General features: G+C 42.2%; 1 protein-coding gene across 1 annotated transcript in view; it reads right to left on the bottom strand.

Annotated features, from left to right (window-relative positions):
- Positions 1-6,975: 6,975 nt before the first annotated feature.
- The window catches only part of SUGCT (succinyl-CoA:glutarate-CoA transferase), a 641,807-nt gene continuing 624,728 nt past the window's right edge, over positions 6,976-24,054 (bottom strand). Inside the window, exon 13 of the mRNA XM_081799712.1 lies at positions 6,976-22,377. Coding sequence (XP_081655838.1) covers positions 22,214-22,377 — 164 coding nt within the window. The 3' untranslated portion in view covers positions 6,976-22,213. The remainder of the gene's footprint in view (positions 22,378-24,054) is intronic.

Here is a 24,054-nt window from a genome sequence, read left to right as displayed (position 1 = left end):
ACATATGTCTCTGGCATAGGTACATGAGAAACCGAAGTAAGAGATGCCACGGATATAGTTCAAACCTGTGGTTGGAAACAAGCCTGGAATATGCTGGGATGCCCACAGCATAGCACAATGGGTATCTCTAAATTCCCTTGCCTCTTGGAGTTCATAGTTCTGGGAGTTGGCTAGTCAGCAGGGTTGGGGAATGAACCACCATGGAGCCATCCCATTGCAGACGAATTTCTTAGTATTTTAGTCAAGGCCACCAACATGTCCACCCAGCTCAGTTTCCATTCACTACTCTGCGTCCCTACCCACACCCCATATTCTGCTTCACAACGCCACCCATTGTCTAACAAATCTACCTTCCACAGATCTCTGTTCATTTTCTAGCCATGTCATTTCCTCAGCCACTGTGGATGGTGGCCTCTCTTTCAAGGCCCAGATGGAATGCTTGCTGGGGAGTATCTTAAATCCAGTTGGTCATTCCAACCGGAGCCTGGTGTTGCTCCTCAGGGCTCCAAGGTGCAGGGTTTACCTTCTGCTAATGGTGCCTAGTACATCCTATCATGGACTGAGCATCAGCCCCACATCAGGCACCGTGCTAAGCAGTTTATAAGCCTCATCTAACATTTCAAGCATGGCATCTATGAGGGAGGTACCATGAGTCTCCCCATCTTACCCAGGAGGAGGCTGAGGCTCAGAAAATGAATTGGTGTGTTCTCTGTCACAATTCAAGCCCACCTCTGTCCAGCTCTATCAAGCATTGTCTCAGCTGTGGCACTATTTTGCCTCATTTACAAGCATGCCTGTCTCTCCGCAACCTTTGAGACTCATCTTCATACGCTGTTGGCCTCCACAGCATGTGATACACTGACATGTTTTGGATAATGCACTGTTAACAGGGTGGTTTCTTATTCTGCTTCTGTAAAGTCTCCTAAAAGGAAAAAAAAAAAAGGTGAAGGTCCTTCTACAATAGCCTTAGCATTTTGTTATAATGAGGAAAATGTCGGGAAATTGATATCTAAATGTTCCCAACACCAACATTAGCTTAAATTCTCATCCACACCCTTGGCCTAGGAGGGCCACACCAAGACAAGTCAGCCTGCCCTTTGGAGCCCATTCATTAGAGAAGGGAAGTGTTTTTGTGGCCTCGGCTCTGGGATGATATAATGATTGCCTTTCCTCCCAGCAAGGCTCACCCTGTCTCAGGAAGACATCAGGGGTCAGCACAAGGCCAGACTCTGAGTTAATGAGTCACTCCTGGAGAAGGCCAATGGCAGGATGAAGGTTGGCTCCGGGGGATTGGTGAAAGGAAATGGTACCTTTCCCTTAGAGGAATGAGGTTGAGTCTGACCTCGGTCTGATGGCATGGAAAAGCACCTGCCTATCTGGCTGGGGATCCAGAAGGGGGGACAGGGGTCCCCAGAGAGGAATACTCAAAGGTTAGTCTCTACCCAGGGCTCTTAGGAAATGCTCACTACCAGGTCTCTGAGGGGCTCAGGTGAGGCAGGTGTCAGGAATATGGACCCTTTTTATTTGTAAGTCTGATTCCATTAAATGCAGGCAGAGTGGTGGGAAAATGTACTTGGAAGAAAGCAGTAGAGGGGTGAGGCCAACGAACCTTGGTTCTTCTCCAAGCCAGCACATCTGCTGTGGCACCCGTGGAGAACCACTGAATCCTGTGGTGAAAAGCTAGAGCCTACATGTGTTACTGCCCCCTCTTCACCACAGTTCACTACGAGCATTACCACAATTACCACATCTCTCCACAGCCATCACCACTTCTGCCCCCCATCACCTCCACTAGCTACCTTCTAATGCCATTGCATTCCTTGGCAGGTACAATTCTAGGAGCTTAATGTTTCCTTTTCATTTAATTTCTATAACAGGAGCTATTTTCTTTAGTAATGAGGAAACTAAGGCTTAGAGAGATCAGGCAACCTGACCAAGGTACATGTCTTATAAGTGGCAAAGTTGGAATGGTCTCCCTAGCATGTCTAACACCGAGGCTGTACTCTTGACCACTCTGCCAGATGGAAGATTCCTTTGGGGACAGAACAGAAGAGTTCAGATGAACAAACAAACGAACTATAAAGCGAAGACCAATCTTACTCCAGCTCACTGACAGCCCCTTCTCTCTGTCTGCTCATGCAGACCTTCAGTGACACCATAGAACTCTCTAGAATCATGGATGATTATTATCCTTCTTCTCCCTTGGAGTCACGGCTCCTTTTCTCATTTCTACCAAGCGAGAGGTGGCTGCCATGTCTCTTCTCTTCTAAATCATCCTGGCCATTCTTTCCTTCCCAGCAGGTCACTGTGACCTCTGCTCGAAAATTTCAGGGGGAAAATTCATTTCTTTCACAAAAGCTCCCCAACATCTAGCACAGCAGGAGATACAGGCCAAATCTTAACATGTGAGGACTGAACCAAGCCCAGGGTCATCTGCCAGCCTCACGGTGTCCTGAGCTCAGGACATGCAGCACAGGGAAGGCTCTCCCCTTCAAGAATCCCAGGTATGTGTTCCCTCATCAAAAGGTTGGAGGCAAGGGGAACATGGGTGAGTCAGGTGAGTCAAGGAGCCTGGAATGTCACCTTCAGTCATGAACTACAAAGAGTTAATGCCCAAGCAGACCCAACAGGGAGGTAAACATCTGTTGAAGGTTCTTGAGTCTTTTCTCTCTCCTTGCCAGCAACTGAGGAGTGGATCAGCCAGGTAGCCGTCTCCTGTTGCTGGCTTAGAAAATTTTCCAGGGGACTCTTTTGAGCATAAGCATCTTGGAATGAGCCTGATCCCAGTAAAAGAACCAAATGTCAGAAAAGTTGAACATAAATCTTGTCTAGAGTAGGGATTCCTTGATAGTCAGATTTTTTTTTTTCCACTAGGGTTACAAGACAGGGAATGTGAAAGGAAAGCTCAGCCTGATTTTATGAGGCATGATCATAGTACTTTTCTTTCTGGAACAAACTTGCAGTTGCAGAGCTTTTCTGTTATTTAAGCTCCTGGAAATGGAATTGACTGGAGATCCTGTCTGTGGCCGAAGATGTGACCTTAAGGCTGTTGGACTCCAGGGCCCCCGCCACTAACTTCTGTGTAATGATACCTATGGGTCAAAGGAAAGACACTGAATTCCAATGGGAATTGCTGCTTCCATGTCCTCCAACCCCCAAGGTCTTCTAAGTCAACATGGAGTTGACTACAGGAATAAATTGTAGCTGGCTTACTGGGGCCAACGCACCAAATTACCAGAAACAGGCTGCTTTTGATGGGGCTATATACCTGGGAAAACATACATGGGACAGATCTCCACCTCATGCAGCTCATGAGCTGGACTGATACTTAATTAACAAGCCTGTATTATTAAAAAGAAAGCATAGTCCCACATCGGGCTCCCTGCTTGGCGGGAAGCCTGCTTCTCCCTCTCCCACTCCCCCTGCTTATGTTCCTGCTCTCACTATCTCTCTCTCTGTCAAATAAATAAATAAAATCTTTAAAAAAAAATTTTTTTTAAATAAATAAATAAATAAAAAGAAAGCATAGTGAGGCCTGGCGAACTGACCACACCAGTGTAAGTCAGGAGCACCGAGTTCTGATTGCCTTAGTGGAATCTCTTGCTTTCAGTTAGGCAGGGCGACTAAGCCATGAGGATGAGAATCTGAGTAACTGTGAAGGTAATTCTCCATTAAACACTGAGCACTCTGGTGTCAGAACCAAGGGCTAGGGCAGTGAAAGAGCCCTATGAAGAAAGAAGGAAAGCAAGCTGATCCACATATTCTAGAAGTGTACAAAAGGGACAGGTAGATGTGGGTCCAATTTTTTGAGCCCCCACCTCATAGGAAATCATTCTAAGAAATACCAAGGACAAATTACTGATTCTAGAATAAATGAAATAAGATGAATCTGGTTCTATCTGATAGAACATCAATTCTGATCACCCCTTTTTCTTGTCTTTAAAATTGGACTAAGAAGTCAATGACTTGCTTTATTGTTCTGTTTAAGCAACTAAATTTATACACTTTCTAAAAGGCCAGTGTTCACCTGCAACATCTTTATTATTTTAAGTCAACTTTAACCCAAATTCAACGGGAAGCAGACTTCACAAGCACTTAGTGTGAGCATCACTCTAAGGGCCTTATTGTTGTTCTAACACTGAGTACATCTATGCTTTTCTTCCGTTAGTGACACTGGGGATCTGGAGAGCTCACACACACACACATTCCCTTGATGTGTGCTACAAATAGTATAAATTCTACAGTGATCATTGGGTATCGCCTTCCATAGGGGAAAAGAGGATAAATTTGTACCAGCAGCTAAGGGGGTTACGATGGTTCTCTCTATAACCTGACTGCAAAGAAATCCAATCAGTTGATGATAGACACCAGGGTCCCATGCATCACAGAACAACTGGGTCATTTTAACTGCTTCTGAATAGGAGTAAATAGAGCTTTATGTAAAATTGTTTATACTGGCCAGACTTCAAGAACTTAAACTTTAGTGTTTGATATGTCATAACCTTCATAAATTAAAGAATTTTCCCTCCATAATTTTCAGCCTGATGGATCATCATCTGTTGCCTGTAAGGTAACAGGAGACCTTCCTGCTTGTGGCAGGATTAGTGAGTTGCTTTCATGTCTACAAGAACATTTCAGAACTTCCAAGACTAGTCTAAAAGGAAACTTGGAAGCAAGCAAAGGTGTGAGAACAGGAAACTTTCTCAGGGATTTGGACAGTTAGAGCCAATGTTGATTTACCTCACAAACCAAGTGACCCTCTTGTTCTGCTGGCTTTTACACGTACATTTTTCTACACTGGTCTTAATGTTGCCCTAGATTAGGCTGCTTCCTAAGGCTTTCCATTCAGTTTTTCCTGCTGTTCCTTCTGCAATCGGCTTTCCCTGAGGAGGGAGTGAGGACCTCAGAATAAACATAATCCTTCTATCAGCAAGGTTCCATCTTGACTCTCTGCAGGACCACCCTATGCAGCAGAAGCCAGTGTCAACATCCACATGGGGAAGGATGTCACTGCACTTGAGATCTGAGGCAATCTCCCATCCTGCTGCTTTACTTGGCATAACTAGTCACTGCAGCTCTCATGTTAAGAAAAGACCCAACAATGTCCTCATTTATATCAGGACATGGGGCCCCCTGCATGTCCTAGCTGAAGCAAGAGAAGGAGAATTTGATACGTGATAATCAAGTGGCTGTCATTCAGATGATCCATGCTCTTAAGTCCCATAAACATGTGCCTGAGTCACAAGAGAAGAAGCAGTGGGTTCAGCTTTAGAGGGCTGTTTCACTAAAATCTCTGTAAATCATTGGGTGCCCAAGAAAATTGCTTTTCTATTCATGTGATGAAATGGAACATAAATATGGAGAGGAATTCTTCCCACTTCAAAGGAAGTCAGAGAATATAGCAGAAATGTGTATTTCAGTAGTGGCAGGTTATGGTTTCAAAGCAGCCAAGGCTTTGGGTGATGGGTCATGAGAAGAGGTTAGTGATGGATGTTTCCATGTTTCTGAGAACAGGGGAATGCATGTTATCCCATAAAACATGGGGATAGTCCCAGGGTGCTTTACAGGATAGAAAAGGTCTTATAGTGGAGGGTGGGGAGAAGATAAGGATCGAGGTTATATTTTTTATGCTTTTTAATTGCAGCTTTATATCATATATTGGTATGAGGTACATATACATGTACAAGTTGGCATAATCATTTGGTATGGCTTCTAAGGACTGAAGGCTTGAAGGTCAACCTCCCTCCACCTTACGAGAAGCTGTTGCTTAGGGGGACCCTCCATGGCTTTATCATAACCCAGCTTCCTTGAGGCCAGAGGGAGAAGTTAACTGGCTACCGTTGCACACTTCCAATAGAACTTCCACCAGCTGTCCTTCTTTGTCCTCTCATGAAACATGGGTTCAGCACAGGTCACTGAATTATAAACCATTAAAGCTAAAAGGTACTCAAGAGATCCTCTGGTTCAGTGATTTCTCAACTGCCTTAAATAAAATTTTTTCAAATAAAATTTTACTCAGACCCCCAAAATAGAAAATAAATTTAGTAGTTATGATTCAATATGGCAGTTTCATCATAACTTTTTATTATTCTTATGTAATAAATAAAGATGGATTGAATTAGAAAAAAATCATCATTTTGCAGTCACTAATGAGACAATGGATCCAGGTAATAATTATGAATAGAGGCTGAAACCTTAAGATGAAAGGTTGGTAGGGGACTTTTTAATGGAAGGATCAGGCTGATATCAACTGAGCTCATTGATCAAACAGCATTAGTGAAAGTGGGTTAATCAACTGTACTGTGGCTTCAGAGGTGGTTCAACAGGAAGTACATATGAAGAATATCCAGGAGGTACTCTTGCCTTAAAAAATATCCAATTCATATCCATTCAATCTTCTAGGTTTCAATACCAGTGTCCAGGACATAAAAGAACAAATCAAACAATACCATAAGGAAGCAATCAGCCATATTCAGAACATGGGACAGTCTACAGAACAAATGACCTAGTTTCTCTAATTGATCAAAGGCATGTGCAGTGGATTTTATTGTTGCCCAGTTATTCATTCCCCCTTCCTGCAAGAGGAAGGATTATTCATTCATAAGTGGATCATACGTTTGTGCCTACTGCCTTTTGGACAGCCACTCTCACAGTGGAACTGGGTACATTCCTGTCCCAATGATACCGGTTGGGCCTCATGACTTGCTTTGCCCCATGGCGAGTGAGACTAGGCCACATCTAAGAAAGCTTTGCCGACCATCCTGTCACTGGCTTTGTTGCCCTTTTATTTCTGTGGCTAGAACATCCTGACACAAATTGCTGGGTCCCAGAATAAGAAGACACATGGAAAGGAGCTGAACCACTGCCAAACTGCAGACAATGTGCAACGAGAGCCAGAAACAAAAATTTTATTAACATTTTTTGTTGTACCATTGAGATTTGGGGGTCATCTGTTATCCTAGCAAAGCTGGCAGATTTTTTTTTTTAAGATTTTATTTATTTTTTGACAGAGAGAGACATAGCGAGATAGGGAACACAAGCAGGGGGAGTGGGAGAGGGAGAATCAGGCTTCCCGCTGAGCAGGGAGCCTGATGCAGGGCTCGATCCCAGGACCCTGGGATCATGACCTGAGCTGAAGGCAGATGCTTAATGACTGAGCCCCTGAGCTGGCAAATTTAATATGAACCTCCTCCCACCCCAACACACACATACACACACACTCACCCATGTGCACACACACAGTCACACACACACACACACACACACAGAAGAACTGTTATAAAGTAAAAGGAACTTAAGCAATGTGACCACTGAAGACATGTTGTGGACCATGATAGTGAATCACAGTTCAAACAACTCAAACTTAAAATGTCACTTTTGGGATAAGTGAAACAATTTGGATAATGTCTGTGTATTATGTAATCTAAGGAGTTATTGTTAGTTTTGTCAGGTATGAGCTCACATACACATGTATTTCTCAGTTAGAGATGTATCGTGAGGTATGTACGGGTCAAATGACAGGATGGCTGAATTTTCTTCTGCATATTCCAAGAAAAGAGAGTAAGAGGATGGGTAAGTGTCCCAAAATATTGACAATTATTGAAGCTGGACTTTAAGCACAGAAAGGGTGACTATACTTTTATCTCTAATTTTATGTATGTTTTTAAATTTTCCTTATAAATAATCTATAAATTATAGCAAATAATTTATTATTTGAGCTCATTGATCAAACAACATTAGTGGAAGTGGGTTAATCAACTGTACTGGCATTAACAAACAATGAGAAACAGGATATAATGGGAGTTGCCAGCAGACAAGAAAATTCCAAAATTTCTGGAAGATGCAGTGTTTGGACGAAAGGTAATTTATTTTTTTTTAAGTTTTTTATTTACTTATTTGACAAAGAAAGACACAGCAAGAGAGGGAACACAAGCAGGGGGAGTGGAAGAAGGAGAAGCAGGCTTCCCGCGGAGCAGGGAGCCCAATGCCAGCTCTATCCCAGGACACTGGGATCATGACCTGAGCCGAAGGCAGACCCTTAATGACTGAGCCACCCAGGTGCCCCACGGATGAAGGGTAATTTAGAAAGTAAGATTGAGAAAGCTTCATTCTCAAGTGTGTGTGTGTGTGTGTGTGGGTGTGTTGGGGGTCTGCAGGGGGACAGTGTCCTTAAAAAGAATGTTGACTGTAGAGTATAACACAGAACTGACAATAGGTGTAAGTGAAAGTCTGTATAACCACCCAGTGACATTATGATGTCCCCCCATCCGCCCACCTACACACGGAATGATGCCCAATAAAAAAAGTGTTTGCCATCCAGGTGAAAAAGAGCAGACTTCTTTTCTTTTTTAAACAAAACAAAACAAAATCTGTCTAGAAAAGTTAGGACAGCTGATATGCACACTGACACCAAAGGTCAAAGCACCTCCCAAATTGGTATTTTAATGTAATGGTCAACTCCCCACATGTTCACCCTGAAGTGAAGCCTACCTGACAATCAGTCCCACCCACAGAGGAACACCAACCAGGTGACCATTGTTCCATTGCTGAAGGTGAATGGACTGCTGAGGATCAGCATACAATTAGAGGAAGTCTGCAGCGTGACAGAGCAAAACAGGAAAAATGACACCAGAGAAAATAGAAATAATTAGGAAACAGAGGATAATATTTTTGAAAAGGGGAAAACTTTTAACTAATACTCTCAGAGGGATTTTAAACAAGATGGCATCCAGAAAACAAGACTAGGATTTTACAAAAAAGGAAAAATCAAAGATAAATTACTGTTAGGAATTAAAATTAAGTCCCAAGCTCCACTCTGTCCCATCCAAACAAAGAAGAAAAGATAAAAGAAGACAATCCAGGCCCTACCAGAAGAGAAGGAACTAGGATACTTTCCATCCCAGGGAAGGTGAGGGAGGTGTTAGGGGCACACAGAAGAGGAGTGAACTGAGTGGGCAAGGGGAGGGGCAGTGCACACCAGAGCTTTGTTTCAATCATCAGTTTTCCATCATGCCTGATTTCGTCACTGTGCATTTTTCAGAATATATGACCCTCACATGTGCAGAAACAATTTGATGTGATGAGAATGTTTTAGAAATGTAAAACCAAACATGATTCAGCATCCTAAGAGGCAAATCCTCAAGTATCTAATAACTCACTCAGGCTGTTATTTCCAGAACCAAAAATCTCAAAGTCTAGTCTCTATACTGTCAGCACTTGGTGTGCAAAGGTTAAGGTTCTAAGAAAAAATAAACAAACAAACAAACAAGACACTAAAGTTCTCTCATAGTAAAGACAACCCCCTAGAGAAGTTCCTGTCATTTTAGTCTCAAAAGTTTGTGGGTTTTGGATGAGAGTTATGTTTGAAGCTTTTGAGAAAGAAAAGGTTTGCATATTGAGAAGAACTTTAACTCACACACATGCTCTACTCACTGAGTATATACATCAGTGCCTCCAAGTACATTATTGAAAATCCATGAAATATCTCAAAATCAACCTTCACACAGGCTATGTCTAAAAATGCTTATCAAAGTGCTTAGAATCCAAATGGTAATGATTTAGAGGAAGCTATCCAATGATGAACGTGATTTCTAGTAAACACACATAGACATAAATACACATTTGGGTATAGCATAAGAGATATTTTTAGGAGGTTCTTGTGAAATTGTTTATTATATTTTATCTAAAGATCATTCAAAGTTTTGAGGGGGCCTAGGTGGCTCAGTTGGTTAAGCGTCCAACTCTGGATTTTGGCTCAGGTCATGATCTCAAGGTCCTGGGATTGAGCCCCACATTCAGCATGGAGTCTTCTTGTCACTCTCCTTCTACCTCTTCCTCCCTCCACCCCCACCCCACCCTGCTCGCTCATGTACATGCACTCTCTCACTGAAATAAATACATAAATCATTTTTTTAAAAGATCATTTAAAGTTTTGATTACAGGGGTGCCTGGGTGGCTCAGTTGTTAAGCGTCTGCCTTTGGCTCAGGTCATGATTCCAGGGTCCTGGGATCGAGCCCTGCATCAGGCTTCCTGCTCAGTGGGGAGCCTGCTTCTCCCTCTCCCTCTACCTGCTGCTCCCCCTGCTTGTGCTCTCTCTCTCTCTGCCAAATAAATAAATAAAATCTTAAAAATATTTATTAGGAAAAAAAAAGTCTTCCTAAACAGGTGACTTTTTAAACCGGGGTTGGAAGAAAGGACAGAAATGACAGAAACGTCAAGAAGGAGAGGAAGCAAGACGGATGAGGGTTCACATGGTAACTGTGGATATGGAAAGGAATGGGTGGATCCAGGAGCCTGGTCATGTTCTGATAGTTGAATAAAATCAACAAACTGGTACAAAAGTCTGGATGCCAGATGCCTCCCCTTTGCATATCTTCTAGGTGTAACTTGTGTAGGTCTATAGAGTTGACGAGTAGGGCCAAGAAAAAGTTATCATCTAGGCTTAACTTCTATCTTATGACCTTTACATGTTCTTCTTCCATTCAATTCTTTGAAATATCATTTCCTTTGGTGAGGTAACTTTTTCCAGTGGGAGCTTGTCAATGAGTTTTTTGGTCCTTACTTTAACCTTGTCAGAACAATTGGACAGAATTGCAAGTGTTGGTTAATGCTTTGCACACGTGCTTATTCTTCTAATGTCCTCAGATCCCCCTCAAAAGTTCCATGTGATAGGGAAGACCCTATTGCATCCAGACCTAAAGGCTTTCAGAGATGTGGGGGGAATTGCTGGGCATGTGCTGATCAAGGGCTCAGCTGGGTTCTGCTGAGGCTACAACTGCGATCTGATCCACTAGCCCTGATCTGAGACCCTCAACTCTTCTCCAGAGCAGACATTTGCAGAGTGCTTATGTCAAAGAGATAAGAAGATGTGCCAAGGATTGTGTGGGTATTCTCCCTTCCTATTTGTTAACTTTGTAAACACTCTACTTCCCTATCATTCTAGATTACTAGATACCCAAAAGGCGTACTCCTAATTCCTCATTTAAATTGTCTTTCTCCTTTGAATAGTATTGTTCAAACCTGTCCATCAGTTTGTCTATACTATGTACATCCATAGAATGACCCTAAATGAAAGAACTATAGAATGGAAGAATTTAAAACAAGGATCTCAGTAATTACCTCATCAAAGTACCTAACCCTACAGAATAAACTACAACCCAGAAGGGGAATGTGATCTGGCCACTGTCAGTTGGGCATGTTATAGTTCTCTGATTATATTAAGGACTAAAATTGTTCCGACAATTTGATTTATGCCTTTAATGTAACCGTCGCTATGAAAAACAACTGAGTTCCCACCATTAACTAGAATGTTTTGCTCTGTCCCCTTTGAAAACAGACTTATCACAAGAAGTCAAAAGAGATTTCACATTTCCATAGAAAAACCTGTAGGCTTCATCTGGGGATTATATTATGCCTCAAGAAGCCCACCTCCCTTCTCCCTTAAACTTACGTAATGTAAAAAAAACAACATAGAGGTGACAATTAGGCACCTGCTCTTCTGTTTCAAGGACCAGCTTCCTTTAGAACAGCATTTCTCATAGTGGCACTGTTGATATTTTAGGCTGAATAATTCTTTGTTGTGGGGCTATCCTGTGTATTGCTCATGTTTCTCAGCATCTCTGGCCTCTACTTAGTAGATGCCAGGAGCACACTGTCCCCCCTGCTGCTCCAGTTATGAGAACCAAAAAGTCTCTACAGACTGTCAAATATCCCATGGGAGATAAATTGCTCCCTCTCCTTTAGAACCACTGGGTCTAGAACACACTGTGGTTATGAAGTTATTCTGAGGGGGTTTCTCATCAGTATTGTCAGAGGTTTCTCATCAGTATTTGTATTCCACTCCCCCACTCCACCAACTCTACCATTATGGCTGTAATTTCCACCTCGGAGGCAACATTATTGTTCATAATCCGCACCCCCCCCAAAAAACTAAGTGCATCACACTTAGCAAAGAGTGGATATAACTGACAAAAAATACAACATTGCAAGTCAAAACTGAAAGTCTTATATTAAAAATAACTTTTTGTCATAATCCAATCGAGAACTATATGTTATCTAATGCTGTGTAACAAATTGCCCCAAATTGAAGCTAACTTAATCTATTAAAAATAAAGCTAAAACAACAACTACCTATTATTTCACACAGTTTCTGAGGGGCAGGAATCTGGGAGTAGCTTTGCTGCATGGCTCTGTGATGTCAATAAGTTGTTGCCTGGGACTACAGACATCTCCAGGCTATACTGAGACTGGAGAATTTGCTTCCAGACTTACTCACGTGGTTATTGGCAGACCTCAGCTCTTCACTGGCTGTTGGCCAGAGGCTTCAGTACCTTGTCCTGTGGGCCTCTGCATAGAGCTGCTCATTCCATGGCAGTTGGCTTCCCCCAGAGCGAAGGATGGGAGAGAAAGATAAAAAGAGAAAAGGAGAGAGGGAAAGAGAACAGAAGCTTCCTTTTCACCTCTTCTATATGCTATTGTTTCCACAGATCAGCCTTGGTACAATGTGAGAAGGGACAGCACAAAGTTCTGAAGTAGGGGTGAGGCCCATTGGGGGTCATCCTAGAAGCTGCCTCCCATGGAAACCCCTCAATAACTTAAAACTTTCCTAAGTTTAACTTCTTCCCAGATCAGAAACATGACAATTTCTGACATAAGTGTCCTCAGTTTCACCTGAAGATGGTGTCAGAATGATCTTGTCAGAATGATGACCCTGAGGTACCACATAATCAAAATAATTCAAACTACTCCATTCCTCAAGTGACAATAGTAAGCTGATTCAGTTTAGAAGAACTTTCAACAAAAGCAGATTTTCAGTTGCCCTCTTTCAATAGAAAAAATAAATAATAAACCATAACATATTACTTCCTATTTCAACTAGCCAAGATTCCATGAAACTATTCATCAAGCTCTTTTTATCAAATACTTATTGAGATCCTTCTCTGAGTTAGACATTTACTTATGTATTGCTATACAAAAAAAACACCTCAAAAGAGTGGCTTAAACGTCAATTTACGTGGGTCAGAAATTGGGGTAAGGTTCACCTGGGCAGTTCTGCTCCATGTGGCACTGGCTGGGGTCACTTAGTTGTATTCATGTGGTTGCTGAGGTGGACAGGAGGCCCACAGAAGCTTCACTCATGTGTCCGGTGTCTTTGTACACTTCCAAGTGCCCTGCCCCCCCTTCAAAGGATAATGGCCATTGGCTTCCTCAGGGGATAATGGTAAGACTTCATTCATGGTTGTTGACTTCCAAGAGCAAAAGATGAAGATGCTACACCTTTTCAAGTCTTCACCTAGAATTCACATAGTATCACTTCCACCTCATTTTATTGGTCAAAGCGAGTCACTTTTGGAAAATATACCCTTTTGGAAAGTTCTCTCATGTCTTCAAATCTTTGGTCTAATGCCTTTGACCTCTAGACCTAGATTCAAAAGGATTTGTGTGATTAGGTCAGGCCCACCCAGATAATCTTCTTATCTCAAGGTCAACTGATTTTTGGACCTCAATTATAGCTGCAAAACCTTCCCATAGTAGCACTTAGATTAGTGCTTAAATGAATAACTGGGAGAGAGTGTATACAACAGAGACTACAAATCTTAGGGACTCTTTTAGAATTTTCCCTGCCCAAGTAAGACAGCTGGCAAAATTTGAACATTTGTAGATTAATTAATAGTACTGTATCAATGCTAATTTTCTGCCTTAGATATTGTACACTGGTTATATAAAATGTTAACATTAGCAGGAACTGGGTAAACAGTATGTGGGAACTCGATGTACTATTTTTGGAAGTTTTTGTAAATCTAAAATTATTTAAAATAAAAAGTTTAACCAAAAAAAAAAAAAGTCAAGTACCAGGCCAGCCCAGATTCCAGGAAAAGGGAAATAAAGTGCATCTCTTGAGAGGAACAGAGATATGTGCATGTAGGGAAGGAGGAATTGAAGATGACCATTTTTGCAGATCACCTATTACAGGCACCATGAGCAATGAAAATAATGAATATTACCAGTTCCTTTCTAAGAGAACATGTAATCTGGTGGGTGAGAGAATGTCTCTCCAACAGATATTTACTGTGGAGCTCCTACAGAGTAAGCATCATGATAATCCTTGGAGATGGTGATGAAGGTACCCACAAGGATATTATAGTTCAATGAGAGAGAGCAATTGGTGACCAGTAATTATAACTCAGATGTGATAACTGCTGTGGTCAGGTAAATACAGAGGACTAAGATGGCAAACAAGATGCAGGGATCACTTCCAACTGCAGAGATCAGAAGAAGCTTCATTCACAGGTCAAGAGAAAAACACCGAGAAGTACTTCCCTCTTCTCTCTGCTCTAATACTTTGAAAATGCTCCAAACCAAAAGAAGTATCTTTATGGTTCACTGCTGTATCTTCTTATTTGGGAGAATACATTTTTCACTGGATTTGCTGAATGAGTAGGCTTTTACACAAATGAATATTTTCCTATTAATATAATGTTAACTCCCGCCAGAGTCATCGATATCATCCTAGACATCGCTCATACTTCTTTCATTTGTCCCAGGAGAATGTGAAATGGAACTGGAAATGGGTGTCACTCATTTTCCAATCATCTCAGATAAGCCAAGGCTTATTTACACTGGAATGTCTCTTTAGGTTTCAACAGTGTGCTGGCTATTGTCCAGCACAAGTGATGTTCCTCTAAGTGGTTAAATCCAAGAGCTCTACCTTCTCTCGTTGTTCTCAGCAGTTGTCTTTGGGAGAGCTGCTTTGACCTACTTAATCAACCAACTTTATGACTCCACTTAACCTTTAAAAAGAACTAGAAATGACAGCTTGTATCTGTAAATTTACACAAAGAAAAATCTGCTGGGGTGGGGAAAACATCTTAAGGTCCTATTTTGTAGAAGTATATCTTCTTAGGACTTTTAACACATGAGAAACTGTAGTATCTCCCTGAAGTAGCAACCTGAGAAGACTTTCATCAGGGTTTTGCTGACAGTGTTTGAGCTCAGCTGATCCTCTTGGGAACCTTGTTAGTTTTAGATCATTTCCAAAGGTTTAAAAGATTTGGACTACGGTCTTTTTGCTCCTGACCTGTTTGTCCTTCACCCCTTTGAAGATTCCAAAAGTCCTGGGCCTATGAGCTTTAGGGATGTGACCTGAGGGTAGCATCATGGTAATAACAGCAGGTATCACTTAGTCCCAATGAATACGGTGGGCTAGAGGATATGCTCTTTAGGAGCATCTGTCAGGCCCTCCCAGGCATGCTTGTTAAGTGAGTTAATACATTTAAGTCTACCTAGAAGAGTGCTTTATATGCCATGCTTACTAGATGTTACTAGCTTCAAATTTAACCCCAGTCACAGAACTCATGAACAGATCTGCCAGCATTGCTAAACTATAGCTGGTATGTATCCTAAGAGAGAAAAAAGAATACAATAAGAGTTCTTGTTTTATAGGGATGAATAGAGTAAATCTGATTCCATTTTGTACAGGAAATTAAAGATAAAACTGACTAGTGGCAGAGTCTTCTTCCTCCCCCAACTGGACCTATTCTAGATCTGAGTGCTCATGCTGCTGAGTTAATAAATCTTCCCCCAGAAGTGCACTACGCAGATACCCACCATACTCGTCTCACCTTATGTCACCAGGGTCATATGAGAGTAGCTGTACAAAACATTGTGTTTCCATTCCCATCATCCCTCCATGATTTTGTCAGTGAGTTCAGCTAATTGAGCACTGCCTCTGCTTGCACACTGAGCCCACATCCCTTCACTTAAGTTCTCCCAGAAAGTAAAGCTGGAGAACCAGACACCATGTTTGAGACTCAGACGATGGGAAACATGGGCCCAGAAGTGGAAGCTTCAGTGATGGGATATTTCCAAATCTGTCATGTTTTTAAGAATAGGGACACTAGTTTGATCCTATCTCAGACCTTTCCCATTGCACAGTTCAGCAAATCGGGCTGAGAAGATTCTAATCACTGGGCACTGTTTCCAGAGGTGACCTGTGTGTCATTGCACTTCTAGTCTGTGCCAATACCACTGCAAGCATGTTTGGCTGTATAAAAGAGCAATCCTAGCTGGGGAAGTATACTTCCGTTTTCTACCCCCAGAAATAGCGATTCTTGAACAGTCCCCCCAAAACGGATGCTACAATTTCCTTGACCCTCTCCGAAGGAAGAACACAATAATGTTCATTAATAGTGTATTTCAAAGCTCCTGTCAAGAACAGCCAGGAAGTTCTTCATAAAAATCTAAAAACACAAATCCAAGACCCTCAGGGTGAATGTGTGTTACACCTGTTGCCATGTCTCATACCAAGAGAGGCTATGGAAATCTGAGTTTTTCCTTGGGGGTCACAATGAGGTAAAGAGGTGGAAAAAAAGATATTTTCCTATGGCAGTTTCACGTTACTTTCTTTCAGCAACTCAGTTGTGTATTCAGAAGCTGAGTGGCTTGCTTCAGGGTGAGCACGTGTGCAGTTCTGGGCAAGAGGAAAGGGTGCTGGTAATGGGATGAGGAGCAGGAAAACATTGTTGTTCCCATCTGTGTGGTCAGAAGCCAAAGAAACCAACTTGAGTAGAAGAGACTGTTCTGTGGTTAATTTGCAAAGAAAAAGAAAGGGAGGGGGGAGGGGAGGGGGAGTTGGAAGAGAGATATGTCAAAGTGTTTTTCATCCTGTTGAAAGAAGAAAGCAAAGGTTGCTGTAAGGATCCACTCTTCCTATTTAACAGATGGCAAAACCAAGGTAGAGAAGAAGGCACCACTTCCTCTGGACTCAAATGGCAAGGTACAAACTAATCACCACCTGAGGACTGAGTAAGCCCACTGTTTCTACAAAAGAGCAAGAAACAAAGGCCAAAGCCTAGTTGCTGGAGCAGAATCACTGACCATCATGCCCTCCCTCTCCTTCCTCCGCTGAAGGCTCAGTAACTACAACAGTAGGACCCTGACTGTCACAAAGTCTAAACTGTGCTCTGTATTATATTTTATTTGTTTTTGTTTTTCCTAAAGACTGAGGACATGGGACAGAGAGGTAGTAAGCCGGAGGGCTCTGCCACAGCCCAGAGTAGCATTTGGATCACTCCTTCATTTCCTTTCCTGAGTTTCAGGGGGAAAAAAAAGGGCAGCCAGTTATTTGAGGACCACCCCATCCAGAGATTAATTCAGGATTGCTAGTGGAGGTAAAGCCATGGCCAGAATTACCACAAGTTACCTTCCAAATTACTGAGCTAGTTTTATTTTTCTGAAGGTCAGTTGCAGGTTTGGGGATATAGGTTTGTGTAACAGGGATCTAGAACTCTGTGCAGACAGAGGGAGAAAGGATATTATTACCAGTGGGAAAGAAAGGAAGGACGGGAGCTTCAAAGAATGAGAAAAAAGAAAGATAGGAAAGGTGGTAGGTAGGAAAAAAGAAAAAGAAAGAAAAAAATGGAGTTACAAGGTGTCAATTGATCACTTTGCAAAGTAGTAATTTTTCTGTCACTTCAGACATTCAAACAGAGGCAGAACAGCCTCTGTATTCATTTCCTACTGAGGCTAGAACAAAATATCACACGTTTAGTGGCTTCAAACAATACAAATGTATTGCCCTGTGGTTCTGGAGATTGGAAGTCCAAAATGAGTCAAAAATCGGTCTCACTGGGCTAAGGATCAAGTAGGGCTGTGTTCCTTCTGAAAGCTTGAAGGGAAATCCCTTTTTCTTGCCCTTTTTCATCTTCTAGAATATGCCTACATTCCTTCATCCATTTCAAATCCAGCAATGGTTTTTAAAGTCTTTCTTACATCACATCTCTCTGACATTGACTCTTTTCCACATGTGAGGGACCCCTGTGATTACACAGAGCCCACCAGGATAATCTAGGATAAGCTCCCCATTTCACGGTCAGCTGATTAGCAACCTTTATTCCCTCTTGCCAAGGACAGTGACATACTCACAGGTTCTGGGAATTAGGACATAGGCATCTTTGGTGGGCCATTATTCTGCTTACCACAGCCTCTCATTAAGAGTGTTGCAAAGAGACAGGCGATTGGGTAGGCCCTTTAATGTGAAAGCCTTAAGGAATAGGGGGAAAAAAGCTATTTCTCAAGAAAAATTTTGAGGTGGATGAAATCTATTTCCCAGGTAGTGTTTGAGATCCTTCTAGAGCTTGCCCTTCCCTCCTGGCATCTACATGTAAGGCTGGGCTCATAGGTTCACCAGAGTCTCTAGAACAAATGTGCCCTTGGGTCTGTCTGACCTGGGCATGCTTTCTTTCTTCTTTTTTTTTTTTTAAGATTTATTTATTTATTTGAGAGAGAGAGAGACGCGAGAGAAGGAACACAAACAGAGGAAGTGGGAGAGGGAGAAGCAGGCTTCCCGCTGAGCAGGGAGCCCGATGTAGGGCTCGATCCCAGGACCCTGGGATCATGACCTGAGCTGAAGGCAGACGCTTAATGACTGAGCCACCCAGGCGCCACAGAGAAGAGCATGCTTTCTCTTTTCCTTTTCTGATAATCAAATTGACATATTCCAACTCTCATTTTTTTTTTCAAAACTCTCCTTCTTCTGCACTTCCCACCGCCCCCCAAGTGTGTGGAATAAATATATGAGTTCAAAGTATTTGCATTCATTTGTCTATAGTACTTCTAGGGTGATGCTGGAAGACTTGTTTTTGGGTGTTGGGAGAAACGTGTCTGTTGGAGTTGCTTATAGCCCACTAATCCCGCCACATAAACGTGTCCTGCATATAGCCAGCCTGGTTTAAAAGTTCAGGGCCATTTGTGCTCAGAAGATAGCTTGGTATGTCTATATAGAGAAACTATTTAAGTATCTTAGGAAAGTAGCAATTTTTAAAACATTCAACCCTGGTATTGCTATACTAGAATTTTAAGAAATACAATTTTGTCCTGATATCTGAGAAAACCTCTACACACCAATATGATAGCCTCTGAGATGTGTTTTTTGTTTGTTTGTTTGTTTGTTTTTCTTAACTGCTGTTTGGAATGGAAGTATGTATCTTTTTTTTAACTTTTTCATCTTCCTTATCAAATGATGAATATACCAGTCCTAGTACCTCAAAATCAAGAAGGAAAAGAAGTGAGCTAGATATTCCGGCCTCCTAAGGATTGTTGATACTACAGTGTTCAAGGTGAACAACGATTTTTTTTAAGGCAGACTGCATCTTAAGAATCTCATCAATTATAAGGGCTCACTATAGCAGATAGTCTCCCATAAATAGAGGCAAATGTAAGAAGAATTTCATAATCTTGGGAACAAGCTTGAATATGAACAGTCCAGGGTCAGGGCATGGAGGCTGAGTCATGTGCCTTTTTCACACTCATCTCCTTTGCCAGTTGAGAATCCACAGTGAGCAGTCAGAGGAGAGGCAGATCTGGACAGTCTGTTCATCTTGGGATTGGCATTCTTTCTCAGAGTCCTACGGATGAAGGCAGCATTGAGCCATGTGGGAGAATGACAAACAAAACTCACATCTACAAAGCTTTTCAAGCAGACAACATGCTAATGTCATGGGATGAAAGAGTCAGTGGTGAAATATCAAATTTAGGTAACATAGGAGTGGGGTGAATTTCCCTGAAAAAGGCTAAAAGCAGGGGTCACAAAGTCTTCATGCAAAAGGCCCCCAGTATGGGGCTATGTGGGTAAGGTAGTCTAATGACTTCATACGAAATGTGGTTTTTACAATCAAGATTGTACTTCCAACTCCTAGTAGACGGACCAAAGACAAAATACTAGTCCAAGTAACTGGACTAGTCACACACACTTGGTCAATGCTCATTTCTCTTCTTCTAGGGAAACATTCGGAATATTAGAGCACATGCTAGAAAATATCGTGCTTGATTAACCAGAAAATCATGACAGCAAAAAGTTTAAGGAAAAAAATCAAGAGAGGGAAGACTAGTTGCTTGTGGACACACCCTCAATTCCATAATGATTAACCCACTAAGTTTCGAAGAATTTATAAGTCAACCTCAGACACAAACCTGCCAGAAGGCGGGCCTTGACACATACTGAACTTGAGCATATGGTCTCTTAGTAGTGTGCTCAGCTTTGGGAATGTGTAAGAAAATAGGCCCTGATAATTAAAACAGCACATTTGTTTATAAGCATAACTTGATCTGGACATATTGCTAGCAATTTTAGCCAGCACAATGTTTCTTTCAGGACTAATTATCGATCTGAACTTGAAACATATTCTAAATGATTTCTCTCACTAATTCAGGAGAGTAAATGCTTTCTGTCGGGTGATGAACAGTTTCAAAGTTCTCTCAGATCATTCTGAATCGTGTAGGTGGAAATCTGGATACACAATTACACTGGAGACAGTCTCCTGCGGTAACTCTTCTTCACTAATCAAGTAATTTGCATTTCAAGATATCTACTTGGACCCATAGGAGAAATGATGAATCTGGTTTTCAAGATCATGTGCTTTTGCCAATTCTCTGTCATCCCAACTTTTGCCATTTTCATTACTGACTGTATAGACATGGAGGCATTTCTTTTAGATACCTGGCCTGAAGCAAATGTCTCCAAATGTATATCTGTGAGCTAGCCATTGGGGGGAGAGCACTGCAGAAGGCATTACCCTTGTAGGATGAAAGTCTAACTAACGGAATCACAGCAGGAGTGCCTCAGAATAAAACATCCACAAAGAGCAAAGCAGGGAGGACAATAGCTCTTCCAAGAATTGGCAGGCATTCGGGGCGCCTGGGTGGCTCAGTCGTTAAGTGTCTGCCTTCGGCTCAGGTCATGATCCCAGGGTCCTGGGATCGAGCCTCACATCAGGCTCCCTGCTCAGCGGGAAGCCTGCTTCTCCCTCTCCCACTTCCCCTGCTTGTGTTCCCTCTCTCGCTGTGTCTCTCTCTGTCAAATAAATAAATAAAATCTTTAAAAAAAAAAAAAGAATTCGTAGGCATTCTTCTAAAAAAGTCCCATGAGGCTTTGTGAGAAGACACATTTCCTATTTATTTGCAATCCTTGATTCTAGAAATATATTGGGGTTTACAGCATGGATAAATAGCTCAAATCATCTCAATCAAAAAGAGCATGAAAGTAAAACCAGCTCTAACTCACAGTTTGAAAGATGAACACCTCTAACTTAACTTTCAATTGCCACGTGGTATGTCATAAAATGATGGCAAAATGTTTGCCTTAAGGTCATGACTTCAGATCATGTCGGGAGACTGATCATGAGGTCATGTGATGCACAGGTCTATACCTGGGCTTGGGGGACTGGTAGCCTGAGCGACAGTTTATCCTGGAACATAGAGTCAAATCAGTTGCCATCTCCTGGACAGAAAATGTTTTCTATACTTTAAGCTCTCTGACAAATACTTTAATACTTAAATGCCAATACTCAATATTAAGGCGTTATATATTCTTCTACAGTGAGTGCTCAGATTACAAAAGAATGTTCTCCTTTCATTCTCCTATTATATAAACATTATTCAATACCTAGATGGTCATTTGACACTCATTTAAAAACCTATTGCATTTGTACTTGGCTCAAAATAAGGTGCTGATTAAAAAAGCCACTTTCCACCCCCTAATGCAGATAGATCCATACACCCCAAAATGCAGCAATGAAAATTGATTTTCTGCCACATATCATGAAATAATCAGAGAAATACAACATAAAGCAAATATTTACCCCCATGGGGAGAATGAAGCTCAGTTTTCCTAACGGACATCAGCAAAGTCCATGGTTTAAATTACAGATTAACAAAGGACTCATGAGCTCAAAATTAAGTTATTCTGTTTAAAATCAATCACTGAAACTGTCATTCTGCTTATTGCTTTGACTTCCTAACAAAGGTTTAAATGAAGACTTTATGTGCCAGTAGAGAATGGCAAGAGATCTGCTCTTTTTCAGACCTGCGTGGGCTGGAGGGGCAAACGTTTAGGCTATTAATGTAATTAGAATGAGGAATGTATTTTTCCAGGAAAAAAAAAATCTTTACCAAAAAAAAAAATCCCACCAATCCACAATTAATCTATTATCTGGGGTGGGGGGAGAATGGTAAGGAGTAGAAGGTGGGGCACATTTAGAAAGCACTAGATGCATTGATACCAGAGCCATTCTGGAGGCGCCAGGCAGGAAATCTGGAATTACTCTAACTTTTCTTTGCAGAGGCAGGCACCAGAACTGGGGAAAAGGGTCCAGAAAGAAGATTGCCTTTGCTAACAAAGTACATTCAGGTTGTGGTGTTGAGAAAGAGCATTTTTGATCATTCGGCTTCGTGTTGGGTCACCACTCCAGCGCTGAACAGCTCCCCAATGGCCTTGTCATTGTATCCGAGGACCTCCCTCAGGATGTGCATTGTGTGCTGCCCGAGCAGGGGGGGTGGCCTGGCCTCTGACATCTTGAACTTACTGTATCTCACAGCTGGGCCTGTCAAAAGAGGAGGAAAGCAGGAAGCCTGTTAATGACTAACCCTAGGAAATTCATTCCCCAAGCAGCCTGGGGTGTTTTCAATGAATGCCAAGACTATCACTGCCAGTTACAAAATGGTGGCGCATTTTGGAAAGAAATGTATTTTTATGTGAGGTTTTCTTGACTCGGTTTCATCCAACTGTGCCGTGGTCATCTGACCTGCCCATGCGGGGGAGCGGGGGGGTTGGGGGGATATGTATGTGTCTGGCGTGTGCCAGCCCATGCGGAAGTGGCCAATCCTGTCACCAAGACTCTCGGGGCTCAGTCACTCAGCTGAGTCGACCCTCTGGATCCAAAAGAACAAGGACCACAGGTACATAGTGTCTCTCTGTGCTGGAATCTGATCCAGGTGAAGGTAATCTGGATGTTTTTTATTCAGTGTCTCCTATATAAACTATAAGGTTTAATTCAACAGACCACAGATCAACTAAAGCTCTGCTAGACCCTGCTGAAGACTTTTGGTGGGAAAAGAGGTGATATGTGCGAGTTTCGTCATCAGGGAGATCTGGGTTTGCATGTGCAGTGCAAGGGGGAGGGGATATTCATTCAGCTGTTCACAGAGCACTGAGCCACTGTGCACAGGGTAACTCAAGCAGGACTTTCAACAACTGTTGGAAATGGATTTTATGATCCTCATTCTTCACGGTAAGGACACGAAAGCCCCAAAAGCTCAAGTTTTGCTCAAGGTCACATGGCTAATAACTAATAGCACCAGGACTCCCATCCACGTCCATTGCAACCGTCTTGCACTCTCTATAACCTTAACAGCCTGCTCTTCCTTCTCCAGTTTTCCCCAGAGAAGCTGTTTGGGCGCCGCGGAGCATGTTGTTTCAGCAGATTTTTACCTTTGCTGCCTCACTCAATAAATGGTATTTCTGTTGGCTGTTCTTCACATCGCATTTGATTAGGCTTCGGGAAAACAAATTAGATAGTCACAAGAAGACTACAAAACAATGCATTTCTATCTCATAAAAATTTTTCCAGCCTGCTCCTGATTTGGAGTGCACAGAGGAAGGACACGCAAAACCAAAGCGCATGTGGGTAACACAACGTCAGTGAGTAGAGCAGCAAATGTGCTTCAAGCTCTTCGGAGAATTCCATGAATAAAAAGTAAGCCACTGTTGATGATAGAGAGGACACAGACCTCCCCAGACCATCAAGCCACACTTTTGTGTGACACACACCATCCACGATGGACAAATGGAAACTTTCAACTGATGGTCAAAGTTTTGCTTCTTTCTTCTCACCCTTCTTTTTATTGTTTTAAATTGTATTTTTTACTGAAGTAGAGTTGACACATAATGTTACATCAGTTTCAGGTGTACAACACAGTCCACCCATTATGCCGTGCTTCCCATAAGTGCTAGCTGCCATCTGCCACCACACACACCGGTGTGGTACCACGGACTGTGTTCCCTGTGTTGTGCCTTTCATCCCCCTGACTTGTTCATTCCATAACCGGAAGCCCATACCACCCACTCCCCTTCACCCATTTTGCCCATCCTCCCCCTTCCCTTTGGCGACCACCAGTTTGTTCTCTGTATTTATGGGGCTATCTCTGCTTTTTGTTTGTTTATTCATTTGTTCCATTCTTAGAAGCCGCATAGAAGCTCACGCTTCCTTCTAAATGCCCTA

Source organism: Leptonychotes weddellii, chromosome 12 (assembly GCF_054177405.1).
Source record: "Leptonychotes weddellii isolate Sample4059 chromosome 12, ASM5417740v2, whole genome shotgun sequence".
Taxonomy (NCBI): Eukaryota; Metazoa; Chordata; class Mammalia; order Carnivora; family Phocidae; genus Leptonychotes; species Leptonychotes weddellii.
Note: the sequence above shows the minus strand (reverse complement) of the source record. Positions and strands in the feature narration are given on the sequence as shown.